This window comes from Acanthopagrus latus, chromosome 18 (assembly GCF_904848185.1).
Source record: "Acanthopagrus latus isolate v.2019 chromosome 18, fAcaLat1.1, whole genome shotgun sequence".
Lineage (NCBI taxonomy): Eukaryota > Metazoa > Chordata > Actinopteri > Spariformes > Sparidae > Acanthopagrus > Acanthopagrus latus.
The window spans coordinates 12921800-12936883 of record NC_051056.1 but is presented as its reverse complement, the minus strand read 5'-3'; the positions used below and the strand labels follow the sequence as shown (position 1 = coordinate 12936883).

The window sequence follows — 15084 nt, the reverse complement described above, 5'->3', positions numbered from 1 at the left end:
CAACTACAATGAATAGTAATATTAATTGTGATTTGATTTGATGATATATATATTAAAATATTTAAATACTTACTTTTACATTTTGTGCTCTATATTCCTACCCTGCTGTTTGCTGCTGCAACGCTTTAAATTTCTCCATTTTGGGTCAAATAAAGGATTATCTTAAATTATCTATTTTATATGACTGTTTTGAATTAAATTCACCAAGAGATGGCGACATTTTACCTCCATAAAAACATTTCAAAACTTTTGATCGCATAGTTTGATAGGCTATAAACCTGAGCCAACATACGACCACCAACTGGTCAATTAACCACTCCTTTTTCAACAGAGGTGAAGGTATATGCAGTTTAAGTGAAACTCTCGCCAAAAAGCAACCTAGGCTTCATTTGTGAAGTATATGAGTCAAACCTTCGTGCAAAGGCATAATTAGGATGAAAAAGGCACTTTTCAGATTTACCGTAGTTTCGTTTTCTGGCGAGCTAATTTTCAATGGAGTGCATGGGGCACTCTATTATGCTATTTTTAAAAAACACTAAGAAGGCTCGACACAAGATGAAGCTCTGCTTGTAGAATCACCAGCGTCTCTACACATGAACACGAGCATTGAGAACATTGTTTGTGTACACAGAGTTTACTAATAGGAAGGTTTTTGAAGGACTCATGTTAGCTGCTGCATCTCGCCGTCGTGGCAGACAAAAAGTGTCGATCCACAAGTGCCAGTTCAGGGTCTGCACCCTTTGGAGTGCACATTTGAAGTGCAATTACGTCACAACGCTGCATGAAGGGTGTCCCAGTTCAAAGGGTCCTCCAAATGATACGTTGGTAATGCTCAGCTTGATGCCTTTGGAAGTTGGACGTTCAGACTTATATCTTGCATCTTATTGTGACTGTGGAGATGTTAGAGACTATTTTTATTTAATACAGTCCCTTGCAAAAGTATTCACTTACGAAGTTCATGAGTCCTGTGACTCCCTACTAATAATAATAATAATAATAATAATAATAATAATAATAATAATAATAATAGATTATTACAACAAACAAAGCTATCTACTGAACACTTTAAATAGGAATAATGCCTTTAAAATCAAAATAAAACCATATGTGGCCATCAACAGTCCATATGTCAGCATTAACGTAATGTATCGGTATATTAATTAACTGTTAGCTATATAATGATAATAATTTTAATATTACTGTGGGTTCAATAACAGGTTTACCTCTCCACGGTCCTCTCAGCCGGAGATAAACCAGAGCCGCTTCTCCTCTTCCTCCACAAGCAGGAGGATTAAAAGGGAAATCAGGAATTCCTGGAGCTCAAATATATCTGATAGTCGAACTTTACTCTTCTCGTCACTTTCACGGACCTGGGCTGCATAAATAGTGACGTATGGGGTAGGGGCGGAAACATCTGATGACTCAACCAGGAAATGTTCTAATGGGTAGACTGTCCCTTTTAACAAAAGTCAAAATTTGTCATTACGAAGTTCATGAGTCCTGTGACTCCCTACTGCTTATTGAGGGACACTAACATCAACTAGTATTATTATTAACATCATCTAGGCCATTCAGCTGTTTTACATTAAAACATGTTTATACTGATAAAATAAAAATCCTTCATTGAATACAATTGGGCTCACTGGGCACCGACATGGTGCTTTCATAACATAATGGCAGATCTCCGAGAAGGTAACGCTGTGGCTGGTGTGTGGAGACACAATAGGTATGCAGTGAAGGGACAGGGTGGTGGGTGGGAATATTCAAATGATCGGTCACAGAAGTCTGTATCAAGTCACAAACACAAACGTCTGCTGTCAAGCTTCCTGTCCAGTCTTTATTGGTTCTATCTTCAATCTGTCTGAACCAGATACACATGAGGTGAGAACACAAAGACATCATGAAAGTCTGAATCCTATGCACATTATATCCAGCAGGGGGAGCTTGTAAACAGTTGTCATATAATGCTGAGACCACTGAAGGAGGCGGACATCAGGTGTAAAACTTTGGACTTAAATAATTAGATATTTAGTGGACAATGGCAGAAGATCGTTTCCTGTTCTCTGAATGACACTCTCCAGTTGCAACACCTTCTGAGCATTAAAGCCAGCTGACTGCACAATCTGCTTCCACTGCACTCATATCATCACAATAAGTGGCTGAAGTTGTTCTCTCCTGCTGTCACTGGTAGGGCAGCTCCTCAGAATGTCTGTTACTCATCTAACCGTTACTTGTAGAAGAGGTCAAATGAAACATAACCAGTCTAGAAATGCTCAGTGTTCTCGACAGGTTCCTTCAGAGGCTGAGGTTTCTCTAGGCTGAACATGAGCGTGGGCTCCCTGGTCATTGGTTCAGGGTGCTGCCAGTCAGTGTTGGCAGGCGGCGCACTTCGCGGGGCACCTGATGTACTCGACAACGGGTGCACCATCTCCTGGTGGGGAGGTGGGGTGAGGCAGTACTCCTCCCTTTCCTGCTGCTCCAGGTGTCTGAGGATGGCCTCGGACAGGAAGTGAGGGTTGTTCTCATGCTCGTCTAGCAGAAGGACAAAACAGGATCTATCTTTCGTTGGAACGTCAAATCATTATCAAAAGTTTATCCTTGTGCAAACATTAACAATCGAATACTTTTGACTTGTATGCTTTCAAAGTGGCTTCCTTGTTGCCAATACAAAAACACAAAGTTCACATGAGGGATCTAGACCAAAGCTAGAAAAGTTCCCAACACTGACACTCTGACCTTTATCCCTCATTTCAGTTACAGGGTGAGCAGCATGAGGCCGCAGAGCATCAGCAAAATCTTTTTTAAAAACACACAAATCCCAATTGTCAATCCTCAAGGGGAAGCAGATAAGTTAAAATCCAAAATCCTCCTAAAAGCACCCTGTCTCATGCTGTGAGGATAGTATCAAGTTTACACACACACACACACACACACACACACACACTTGGCTGTCTTCCTACCATTGAGCAGGATGAGTGTGTAGCGGTTGCGACACTCCAGTGAATGCTCCAGGATGTCCTGCAGGGTCCTGAAGAAGAGCAGGACCTGCTGTCTGCGCTCAGGCTCTCCGAAACCAGCGCTGCTCTCTTGGGACATGCTGTACAGCGTCAGCAGAGGCGTGGCATACTCCACCACACACTCGTGGCCCTGTTAACATACACACACACACACACACACACACACATACACAAAAGAGACACCAAGAGATAGGTACATTACATGGACCAATAATCCTTTAAAAGCTTGTGGAAAACTGGCACAAGAAATGTTGGATTTCTGTGTTTTACAGGCAGATGGTGCTGTTACTCTGCTTTACTACATTCTGGTGAATTCTCAGGTTTGACAGGGAGGGGGTGCTCATGCAGTGCTATGGAGGTGATGAGCTATACCCTGAGTATAAGGCATCACAAGTCTCAAAATATATTTAAAACACGAGAACATCTTAAAGGGCAAAATGTTGAGATTGGAAACATATAGTAATATTTTAATGCTTCTGAATTCTTGTAGGGCAGAAGATGTGTTACTTCTTCTTTCAGCAGTTACGCAGTCTCACTTTAAATGAACTTCAAGGAACTTGTAACTGGTTGTGAATTGTTACTAATGTCTCTGTAGGACCTACACAAGCAAACAAAACCGTCACAGAGAATGTTTTTTCTGCAGATTCAGACTCCGGGTTGGATAAGTCATAAAATGTGTTGAAGATAGATCGAGGAGTCTCACATCCTGAGGAAAAAAGCTGCTTTTTAATCTTTTGGTACTGAACAAAAATTTAAACTCAAACTTAAACTTAAAATTTAAACTTTGTTCATCATCGTCATATTACTGTCGCTGATATTCAGAAAATAGTCACAAATAGATACCTCACTGCTATCGCATCGCTTTCGATGCGATAGCAGTGCTCATATTGCTCACGGCAGAATCAACACAAAATGAAAGTCCCTTGTAGCTGCTTTAAAGTGTCTTAAGTACAAGTATGTTCATTATGGAATAGCTGCTTTCAATGTCATTATATATTTATACAAATATCACTGGATTATCAATGATGTATGCAACGTTTTAATGTCATACCCGACCATGTCCATTCTCTAATAGCAGCTTCACCAAGATAAAGATCACTGTGACATGATCATGATAATCTTTCTCCTGCTGTCTGATAATCTTTGGGTTGTCAGATAAGACATGTCATTTAAAGATATCACCATAGACTCTGGGATACAATGATGGACCTTCGGTACCGCTGTATTTTCTTGCATTTCATAGCACATATATAATTCATTTGAGTGATTAGGAAAATGGATGTCAGATTAGAGAAACAGCCCTCCAATAAATAATAAGATGTGAAAGGGGCACAATGTAGTTTTGGAAAAGAAATTAAAATTCACATTTTTATTTTTAAAGTTCTCATCCAGGTAATGGTAGTACTAAGTGCTATGTTGTTGCCAGCTGGACTTGTTTCAGTTTCTTGAGGACGTTTAACCCTGTCATCCACGAGGCTTATTCAGTTCAGCACATTTATGTGTTTATTCAGTTTATTCAGTCATGAAAACATTGAAAGCTTGTTTATTTAGTTTGTTTGAGCATAAAAGAAATCAGTCAATTTCATAACTACATAGTGCACCTTTAAATAACAATCTGTGAAGTAATCATAGCATTCAGTGAGGTAAAAAGTTGAGGAAGAAGTACAACTTACTCAGAACTGTATTTAAAGACAGGTCTGATATTCATACTCACCTTATTCTGTGGTTTCCGTGAAATGACTGCAGCTGTAAAGCGCAGCCCTAACATCAGACTGGTACTCACTTTGATATAACCGTGGGCTATTTCTGTCCTCACATGGAACTCAAACTGCTTTCATGCAGCACAAACTTCCTCTCTCTTGACTAAACTATAGAGGTGATTCTGAGACCAATCATTGTTAGATTTGCCACATCAAACATATTGAATATAGAGCACACTGTGATCTTGAACAATTCAAAATATACGTGCCGAAACAGCCGCTTGAGTCTGTCACTTTACTGTGACTCTCTCACTCTGTCACATTTTTGCTGTAGAGTCTTTACAAATCTGATCAAAGGAGAAAATGTCATCACACTAACTCTTTCAACTCTCATGAGGCAATGAGCAGACTGACACCGAGTTGAATTACAGCACGAGTATCTCCATGGCATTAAAACTGCAGGTTCTCTGATTACCTGATATTATGTTTTTGCTTTGCACCAAAGAGAACGTTTCTGAATATAATCTGCGACTGATTATCTATTTAAAATGTGATGGGTAACTTCATCCATTGGCAATCCAATTTAAGGTACATAACTTGAAAAAGCAAAGGTAAGTACGTTGCTTTACATTCCCTCTTACCTTCCCATGTTTGTCCAGCACTCTGTAGACGCTGTGCTTGTAGACCCGTCCCCGGACTCCTGCCCTATCCATCTCAGTGTTGGGGAGGTTGTCATAGAAACGGATGTTGTCATCCTGTTCCTCCAGCTTGTGAGAAATGTTGGCGTTGAGAGGTACGAGGATGATAAGCTTCCTGGTGCCACGACCCCAGAAGGGGCTGCTGGCCCGATGGGTGGAACGAAATGCTGTTATGGAGTCCTCCAAACCTGAAACACACACACACACACACACACACACACACAACCACCCACAAACTTATTTGAATGATCAGTGTTTAATCTAGAGTGTAAGGAGTGTGTTAAGGAGTGTGTGTGTGTGTGTGTGTGTGTGTGTGTGTGTGTGTGTGTGTGTGTGTGTGTGTGTGTGTGTGTGTGTTTTGATGTTACTGACGTGGTAGCACCAGTCGCAGGTAGCCCAGGTAGAAGGACCAGGCCAGGCCGTGAGCCACGTTCATCTTCCTCCCCTCGCACATGTCTGACACCTCCACCTCCGATGGACCCTGCACACAGACCACAGACCACAGAAACAGCCGGAGGGATGTCAAAACACCTCACCTCTGCTCAGGAGCCGCATGACACCTTTCAGAAGGTGCCAGGCGAAAGAAAAGGGCATCCCTGCACCCGAGCTGCCCTTTCCTATGTAGGGCGAATGTATTTTTAGACATAAGTCAGTGCAAAAGCAGGGGGTAGAGACAGCTACACCCAAGCTTGAGCTGGGTTTGAATCCATAATGCTGCCAGTTTCTATAAGGAGACTGAGGGAACAGTGAGCTTTGTTCCAAATCATACAGTGACTCTTCAAGTAAAGTGTGAGCACCATGGTCATGATGCTGATGAAGACATATTTTGAGCCTATTTTTACTCCAGAAATGCCATATCAATTACAATCAAGTGATGCTTTAGGAAGTGTTTCTTACATAGGAACTGCTCTGTCTCCAGTGTAGTGCACTTGTGCTAAAATAGAGCTATTTTTCACTTCTGCCATGGTGCACTGAGCTGTAAAAATATAGTGAGCTCTTGGATGATGACCTCTCTTATAAAACTAATTATCTAAATTATCAGGAGGGTCAAGAGAAAGAGAGTGATTCCCTCTGCACAGGAGCTGCATCCCAGCTTTACTATCATGGTGTTGTTGTAAAGTATTAAATTCGCTTAGTTCAATTAGTTTAGTAGATGTCTTAGTGCACTTAAAGGTTGATGGCTTTACTATCTGTTGTTATGAAAGTTGTTGTGAACTTCCTCTATGAGTTTTTCCTGTTTAGGTGACATGCTAGTAGCCTGTTTTTAGATGGCCATAGTTAACTAGCATGTCGTTAGCTGACGTGTACGCACAAACAAATCTTCATCACCATACTGACCACTTAAACTGAACACTGAATCACCACAGATGAAATCAGTATCTTTAGCAGTGACACTCCCCCTACAGGTGACGGAGAGCACCACTTTCAGCCCTGCTCTAATTCACAGTACGTTATTTCCACATTAAAAGCCTATTGAAAGACAGTTTAATGCTAAGTAACCGTAACGATGAAAAGTGCAGTGTGTGTTGCACTAGTCAGCTTACGAGATATTAACCTCCAATTGCTTGTTTAGACCTGGTTTTGAACAGAACATAACAGAATCAGCATCAAACACAGCAGCATTAAATAAACAGTGATGCACTGACTTGGTAACTCCACCAGTTTTACACGTTAAAGTGTGTTTACAGGTTAAAGGGCGTGCTATTGCATATGTGAAAGAAGTAGTATAAAACCCTTCTGTGGCTCCAGAAGAAGCTACGTGTAATCTGATAAATTGCTTCCATCTCCAAAAGTTTGAAAAGATGCCCAATGGTCTACATTTCTGTCCTATAACACTGGCTGACTCATTATGGGCAGTTGACAAAATCAAAATCGACCAGATCCAAAGATATCACGTTTTTACTCCACACATTCTTCTTCCTTTTCAAATCCTGGCACCCACATTACTCACAATGTAACTTAGCCACTCCTTAGTGCATTCCTCATGCTACATTTTTTCAGGTACTTACCAGGTATAAAGCCTGGGTTACACTGAAATTTGTCTTCATGCCAATTTAGCCTGTTTAGCACAAACATACTTGTACAATTACTTTGTAATATTAAGAGTTACCATTTTCCAAGAGCACACTCATGTGTTGTCAATCAGTGTGTGTTTTCTGTGACAGTCAAACAATGATATGTATGACAACACTGTAGCTGGTCCTTTAAGAAGGAACACATCTGACTTTGATCTGAGGACCCTTGCTTTGCGTTTGTGCTGCGGTGGTAAAGAAAGTCAGAGATCGTAGATAAATAAAGACACAAAAAAGTTTGTGTGTCTGGTGTCTGGACCTCACCAGGACTCCCAGGCTTTTGAATAGAGCGTAAAGAGTCGAGGCCAGGAAGAGGAGCTTCCAGCACTGGCCTTCGCGTGGCAGAGGATGTCCGGCCAGGTTGAGCAGAAGGCCTGCCAGCAATGCAGCCAGCAGAGTCTTTCCGCACAGACCACAGGCTGGCAGCATGTGGCTCAGCAGCCCTCGGCCCTGATACCTGGTGAAGACAGAGAAGGGTAGACGGTACATCTGTCCCTGTTACCACGTCTCTGCCATATCACTGTTGTACTAGTTTAATTCATTTGGACAGTTTGAAGTTATCACTGTAAACACAAAAACACAAAAAACTAGCAGAAAGATGCTAAAACACTCAGACAGAGTTTAGAGGAACTACAGTCCCACTATAATTCCCTGTGCGTTTGTCACTATGAAACAGTTTTATCACCTCTTGCTTTTATCTGATCCATCATTAAAACAAGAATATCGATTAGAGCAGCTTTAGGTAAAGCTAAAGAAAAAAAAAGGCTTTCTGAAACCATTATTAAGTCATACTTTAGTGTAACTCATTGATAAATATAAAATATATACTTACACATGCTATACACATTACACGTTGAAATGTATTCTTTTAGGAAGTCAAATAAAGTGCATGTGGGAGTGAACTTGCTATAAATACACTGTTAAAGCAATTTAAAGCTGCCATTTATAAGAACTGGCCACCTGTTAAACTCATACTCCGAACAAATGAGGGGCAGCATATCACCAGAGGAACTGCTAACTGCTTCTGACAGTGGCTGGTGTTCACTAGTTGGCTCAGTTAGCTGCAAACCTAATAGCTGACTTCAGTGGACATCTCTGCGACACCATACAATAGAGGTCTTTGACATAATCCTACAACTTATTTCTAGAGTCGTTGTCGATCATTTGCATTTGCACACTTGCATTTACGACTCTGTCACCAGGTTGTTACACACACAGCCACACCTTTTCTCTCACCTGGTGTTTGAGTGGTGTAGCATCTCCTCTGCTAGCAGACAGAGCCCGTGCAGCAGAGGGCCAAGGGTCAGGATGAGTATCACCATGGCAACCCAGCCAAATAACCTTTCAGGAGACAGAAACTCGATGCCTACTATTGTTATGGCAGCCAGCGCCACAGCACACACCTTAGGCAAAGCCCCGCGGGGCCGAGGGATGAGAGCGTCCTGATCTTGGAGCGACTGCATCTGTCAGGGAACAGTCAGGCTTTTTCATAAAACCACACGCATTGATCTGTGAGTGAGAAATATGGCTGTGTTTCCTGTGGATTTGATGTTGGTCATTCAAGGTTCTCCCCTAACATGAACAAAACTTTAAGCTACAACCTCAGAACACATCGCCATCATCAAGGGAGGAGGACGGCCTACTGAGCCTTTAAAGTTATTCTGAATTTGACAGTTTTTCTCTAATGGAAGTTGTAACAGCATATATTCATATCACAACAAAGGTGCTCTAGCATCAGTGACAGGGTGTGGTCAGAGTGTGTCTGATGCTCTCCCTCTCCATTTCTGAGCATATTGTTTAGGAAGATGGTAACCGCGCTGGCATCACTACATTTTACATTTTAGATGACTGTATCAGAATAAGTGTATCAAAGACAAACTCCAACTGAGCCATAAAGAGGTCACAAATACAGTGGCACATACAGGCCACCAGACTATATTTGACTCATATACAGCAGATTAATATGAAGAAATAAGGTTTAAAGAATTTTCTTTTTCACCAAAAACAGTGTGATCTCTGTCACTGCTGATGTCTAATTGCAGTATGAATGGAAGGGAACATCTAAGATCTAATCTAGACAGAGCATGTTAACACCAGACACAGAGAAAAAAATGAACAGGAACCTACCTTGGCACACTTTCCGAGATCGAAATGAGTGATTTCCTTTGTCCTCTGTCTTCCTTATGCCTCTCCTCTCCTTCTCTCTCTCTCTCCACCCCTTTAGTCACATCCCACACTTTCAGTTTCGTTTACAGCAATATTTGCTGAGGCCTGTATTCCTGTAAAACCAGAAGTGAGGGCAGGGCAAGGAACAGAGGGCAGAGAGAAACGAGGACTGTGTAAAAGGAAGTTGTTACCATCATTATCGTTTAAAGATGGTGAGAGATTTTGATATTTGGAACTGTGGGTTGGGTTGGCTTCAAGTTAATCTTTCATCAATCACTACTGTAAAACAGGCAGATATGTTGCAATGACCATGTTGTGTGCCGTCTATCAAGTCACTTGGATATACAGACGGTTGATAAATACGAGTAAAAAAGTAAAAGTAAAAGCGGATATGAACGGACAAGGGTAGAATCAAACCTGAGCTGCTGTGATTGAATGGTCTTCTTTCTGTCCGACGAACTTAAGTCCCCCTTCGTACAAAGCGCTGCCATTTGAATTTATCTTAAACTTTAACACTGCTGATAATATGAAAGTGTTTTCATTACAATAGCTTTTAATACGATCAAAGGCTTGTTGTTTGACTCAGTTTGGCCAATGCTGCATTTGTACGACCACCACAGGAGAAGCTGGGTGTTTCTCCCAATCATCCATTACGTAAAGGTAGTTTTACTGTTAAACTAATCCATGACTCCATCGATGATGACTCCATCATAATGAAGTGATGAGTTTACATTATTACACAGATTAGACACCTTATGGGTAGTTTTGTTTTTTAAAGGCTGTTTGTAATTCTAATATATTAATATTAAATAGGGAGATCAAATGTACAGGAAACATTTAGATGACTAAATAAAGCTAGTAGTTTAGTAGCAAAGCCTGACAATCGAAGCTGAGAAAAGCCATGACTGCAATCATTTTTTTAATGCCGTTATTGCCAGATAACAAGTTTACTGCTTTGTTTTCTCAAGGCAGCAACACTTATGTAATTGATCTTGTTATCTCGAAAAAAATCAAAGGCCGATTTCCCGAGATAACTAGATAAATATTAACAGAAAACAACAAAATCATAATTATCAGAGTAAACAATGACATACTATACGCATTCTGTTCTGTGGGCTGAGTTTGGGGATTTCAAAGGGAACCATATTAACTTTATATGAACTTTTTCATGTATTGTAAGAATGTTTTCCTTAGTGATTTGATATGAGGGTATTTACATATTGTGCTCATTGTAGAGGACAGATTTACATGCAGCGGTCAGCTTATAGCAGATGTCCAGGAAGCACAAACTAAAATAGATATCACTGGCTTAGAGGAACTGGAAAAGAAACTACCAACTATAATGAGGGCTCAGTTGTTATGTTAAAGTCTACATCAAAATAAGTAACACTGACACAGTCGGATCCACAGATCAATGGAGGGTACTCCTTTATCTGACATTTTCAGCTCATACCATCTGCTATAGTTGCTAAGACATGCTGTCGTGGCACTCCTAATCTTGGATAAACATTAAAAGTAGAAGGAAAAAATGAGCTGTTTTCTCTTGATAACTTGGTTGATTATCATTTTTCTAAAGATAACAAAATAATTCAATCCTTATGTGGCAATAACAGTATAACACAGCCATTAAACAGCCTAAAAGGGGTTGGTGTGAAATGAAAAGGGGGTCTGAGCAGGATAGATCACGGCTGATCAGACATGCACACTGTGATGAGGGTTCACAGCTGAACTGGTTTATTTGAAGGACTGACTTCGGTGAATCAATGACTTACTAATATCTTCTACTTTCACTTTGAACAAAGCACATTCTTCATATTGATTTGCCGCGAGTATAATCTGAATCATTCGCGTTATGCAAGTATGTTCCTCTGAGAGTTGGCAACTGTGGCCCTCCAACAGGTCCGGACAGTTCGATGGAATCTGATGAAGCGTTACCTCTCATATCATGAGGATGCTTCTTTTACATCAGGAAGTGATGAGGAAATAAAGGCTAGGAGGCCATACCAAAGGTTCATGCATATTTTATTCAAGAGTAAAAAAGTGGATCGTCCCATGGGGCATGCTTACAGTGTTAGTGACTGGGGAGTCAAAACAGAAAGAGAGGAAAAAGAGAGAGAGCGAGAGACAGAGAGAGAAAGAGTAAGAGAGAGAGAGAGAGAGAGAGAGAGAGAGAGAGAGAGAGAGAGAGGTAAAGAAAGTAAGAACCGTGGCACAATTTCTATGGCACAGGGTCTCCCAGGGGGGTTCACCTCTCCCAAAGAAGCACAACAAGATCAACCAAGGAGCAACGCAACATGAAGAGCAACCAGCAGAGAGAGCTTAAATATTAAGAATAATGTCCATAATAAATAGAATCATAATAATCATAGAATCATAAATATCATCAAATAACAAGAGGAATCATCAAGAATTATGATCAGAGAGAGAGTACACTTTTTTTCCTTTAAATTGTGATGGCAACACACCGGCTCTTCTGTTAAAATGTGTCTTGCTGCTTTTTGCTTGGAACAGCGCAAATTTTAACCATGCAATCATGCTATGGGCTGCCTGAATGCCTGTGCCTCTGTATATAATATGGTCATTCATCAATGCTAGTTTAATATTTGTTTATCGTTATTCATATTTATCATTAAAAACAACTCCTGTACATCGACAAAGAAGAGAGGAGAGAACGTGGACTTGACACTTTGAATAGAAGCGTACCGTCATTCTGTACAGCGTCGAAAGAAACCAGAAACACAAGTTGTGAAAAAAGAGAAAAAGAAAGAGAGAACATGAAAAACAACCAAATTATAACACAAAATCAATAAAAAAAATAAATTAAATTAACATTATGTACAAAATAAATTATTCATTATTCCTCAGTTCATTTATATTAGCCAGAAAAACAAAAAGAAAAAAAAAATCCTACCATAGTGAAACACAGAGCACAAATATAATCTTCACATTATTATCAAAGAACTTAACTCTGCATGCACTGATGCGTTAATATAAATGCTTTACAAAGACCTTTTCTTCTGACTTCTTCTTGCTGTCTTGGCCGCTGCCTTGACAAGAAGAGTTGGTTTCCTCTGTGAAATATAATTTCCTGCTTTTTAGGCTGGATATTCCACGGCCATCACTGCTGTTTTTTTTTAGCAGACAGCAACATGGGAGGAAAGGAGGATGTAGAAAGACAATGGATAGAGTGTGACTTCACATTTCAACTCCCCCCGGCTGCCTCACACTACACATAGCATCCTACTTCTGTTATACTGCATCTTGCATCTTGTGAGCATCAGATGTGCAATAAAACCTCTCTATGTTACCTATTTACACACAACAGGTAGGGAGAAACACTTCTAATCTGATCCGGGCCCTGTTGTGAGCCTTTCCGATAAACTGACTGGCCTGTGACCAGAGTTTTGTGGGGGGGGGATCCTCCACTTGACTTCAAGCAGAGGACGGGTGCAGTGTAGTGCTACAAAAACAGGAATCTCCTCCCAAGAGGAAAAGGACGGAGAGGGCTCAGATTAGACTGCAGCTGAGATTATCTCCACACGTCTCTGCAACAGATAAACCACCACACCACACCACACGTCGGAATTTTTTTCTCACTGTTGCCCGCCGGACGGCGAGATCCGCTCGTGTTTGCAAACAAAAACACATTTTCAAATATAACTGCACTGACATTTACATGTTGAAGCATGTGCACGCACGCAGGCAGGCAGGCATGTCCACAACCCTACAAAATCAACCAATCACAAGTTTGGTTCCACTTCCTGTTTTTTGAGGATGTAAACAGGAAAAAGAAGCATACATATCTTTAATGCCCCACGCCCTGATCGGCAGCCCCTGCGCTTGCCCTGCAAAAACTTGACCCCGCGATACACATCACTGACACAGCCACGTCATGCTGACACCGTCAATCCACTGGTGATCCCCAACATACTCGGTGAACAGCAGCTCCTCCTGTTTGGTATGGGGAGTGTTTTTGTAGTTTCTTTCCTGTTGTTGTGCAGGTACGTGGGAGTTGTAGTTCTCTAAATAAGGCCGATCAATTCGGTGATCAGCCTTTGGTGCTAAAGTCCAGGTACACTCATGCCTTTACATACAGCTGAGGGCAACGGGAGAGGGGTATCGTGTGTGTGTGTGTGTGTGTGTGTGTGTGTGTGTGTGTGTGTGATGTCGTCTGTAACCTATTCAGTGAGTGAAATACTGTGTGTGCGATGCATGTTTCTTGTGTATATATGCCTATGTACACGAATCTATAAATATGGTACCATATCAGAGTTGTAACTGTAGGTATGTGTCTGGGCATGTGGGAGTGTATGTCCATCACTGTATATTGCTGTTGCTGTCGGTCCCATTGGGCTCTCCCATGTTCATGCGGCCCATCGACAGGCCCACACTGTTGACAGCATCACGTCGCGGAGGCATCCTTTCGTTGATCCGGTCCAGACCTTTGGCCTCCTCGAAACTGCTGATCCGATGCTGCGGGGAGAAGCCTCGGATGGCTGTGGAGACAGGCAGGCACGCACCCACACACAGACACACACACACAGAAACATACGTACATGCACACAGAGTTAATATTTAACAAGACATTTAGTAGAATCTTGTGTATCCAAACCCCTTGAGAGCTTTGCAGGAAATATTCAGAGCACCGAAATGGATTAAAATTCCAAACCACATTTTACTCATTTATGAAATGTGGGTGTGCGCATGTTTCCAAAGCGATCAGTTTGGATTGATTCACTGTTTAAATGCTTTTCATTTGAGCGCACCAATAAGGAAATTGTACTTATTTAGACCCTGCTTATGCTCCCTTCAGCAGGACATTTTTGGTTTGGAAAAACAAGCTTCTTTTACATTTAGTACATATAGAGGGCTCTCACACCAAAATCCACACACATCAGCCAGTGTTCATCTACTGTTTGAATGCTGAGCTAAGATTAGTTTGACCTCGTGGCTCACAGTGAGTGTGACAGTCAGTGCGACCTGGCCATCGATCCTAGATCAGTAGTCTGAGACACCTGAGTATGGAACAGAGCTCAGCTGCACTAAGTGGTCGATTGTAGGTCCTTACAACATGTTTCACCTGTGTGAAGAGTTTCTGTGTTTGTTTGAACCTAGTTTTGCTGGAGGTCAACACATCTCCATAAAACTTTGGAGCCTACACGCAAACGTTCAAGATGATTCTCATTCATTCCCTCTCAGGCTGTTTCTTTTGAAACTAGTATCCGAGCTTGCCATATTTTCAGTTTGGTTAGATTTGGATAAAAGCAATTTGTCAATTGCTTTGTGATAATGGAAAGTGTCACAGTTCCTTTACCTCAGTGTGTTCAATGAATAACTTGGGCACTCCACCAATTTTATACATGCAGATCAGTGTACTGATCGCTGGGGTGATGTGGGCCTGGGCACCACCAATCACATTTGAGACATATAC

At 41.3% G+C, this 15084-nt stretch overlaps 2 protein-coding genes across 6 annotated transcripts in view; both read right to left on the bottom strand.

Moving 5' to 3' along the window:
* Window positions 1-1815: 1815 nt before the first annotated feature.
* sting1 (stimulator of interferon response cGAMP interactor 1) lies at window positions 1816-9762 on the bottom strand. Its single transcript, XM_037078198.1, has 7 exons — window positions 9615-9762; window positions 8724-8950; window positions 7752-7944; window positions 5788-5896; window positions 5359-5603; window positions 2961-3147; window positions 1816-2532 (listed from the first exon to the last, which is right to left on the bottom strand). Exons 2-7 carry the CDS (start codon window positions 8948-8950, stop codon window positions 2264-2266), a joined length of 1230 nt encoding a protein of 409 aa, XP_036934093.1. The 5' UTR covers window positions 9615-9762; the 3' UTR covers window positions 1816-2263.
* A 1896-nt stretch (window positions 9763-11658) lies between these two features.
* The window catches only part of ppp3cb (protein phosphatase 3, catalytic subunit, beta isozyme), a 41000-nt gene continuing 37574 nt past the window's right edge, over window positions 11659-15084 (bottom strand). For all 5 annotated transcript variants that reach the window (XM_037076209.1, XM_037076212.1, XM_037076213.1 and 2 more), the window contains one exon: window positions 11659-14149. In XM_037076209.1, coding sequence (XP_036932104.1) covers window positions 13971-14149 — 179 coding nt within the window. In that variant the 3' untranslated portion in view covers window positions 11659-13970. The remainder of the gene's footprint in view (window positions 14150-15084) is intronic.

Bases quoted from the DNA above. Each gene is read 5' to 3' on its own strand.
- sting1 (XM_037078198.1), bottom strand. From the start codon at position 8,950: ATGCAGTCGCTCCAAGATCAGGACGCTCTCATCCCTCGGCCCCGCGGG. The intron at 5,897-7,751 runs GTGAGGTCCAGA...GTCTGTGTGCAG, and splicing joins TCAAAAGCCTGGGAGTCCTG to GGTCCATCGGAGGTGGAGGT. The intron at 2,533-2,960 runs GTAGGAAGACAG...TCCTTCTGCTAG, and splicing joins CACACTCATCCTGCTCAATG to ACGAGCATGAGAACAACCCT.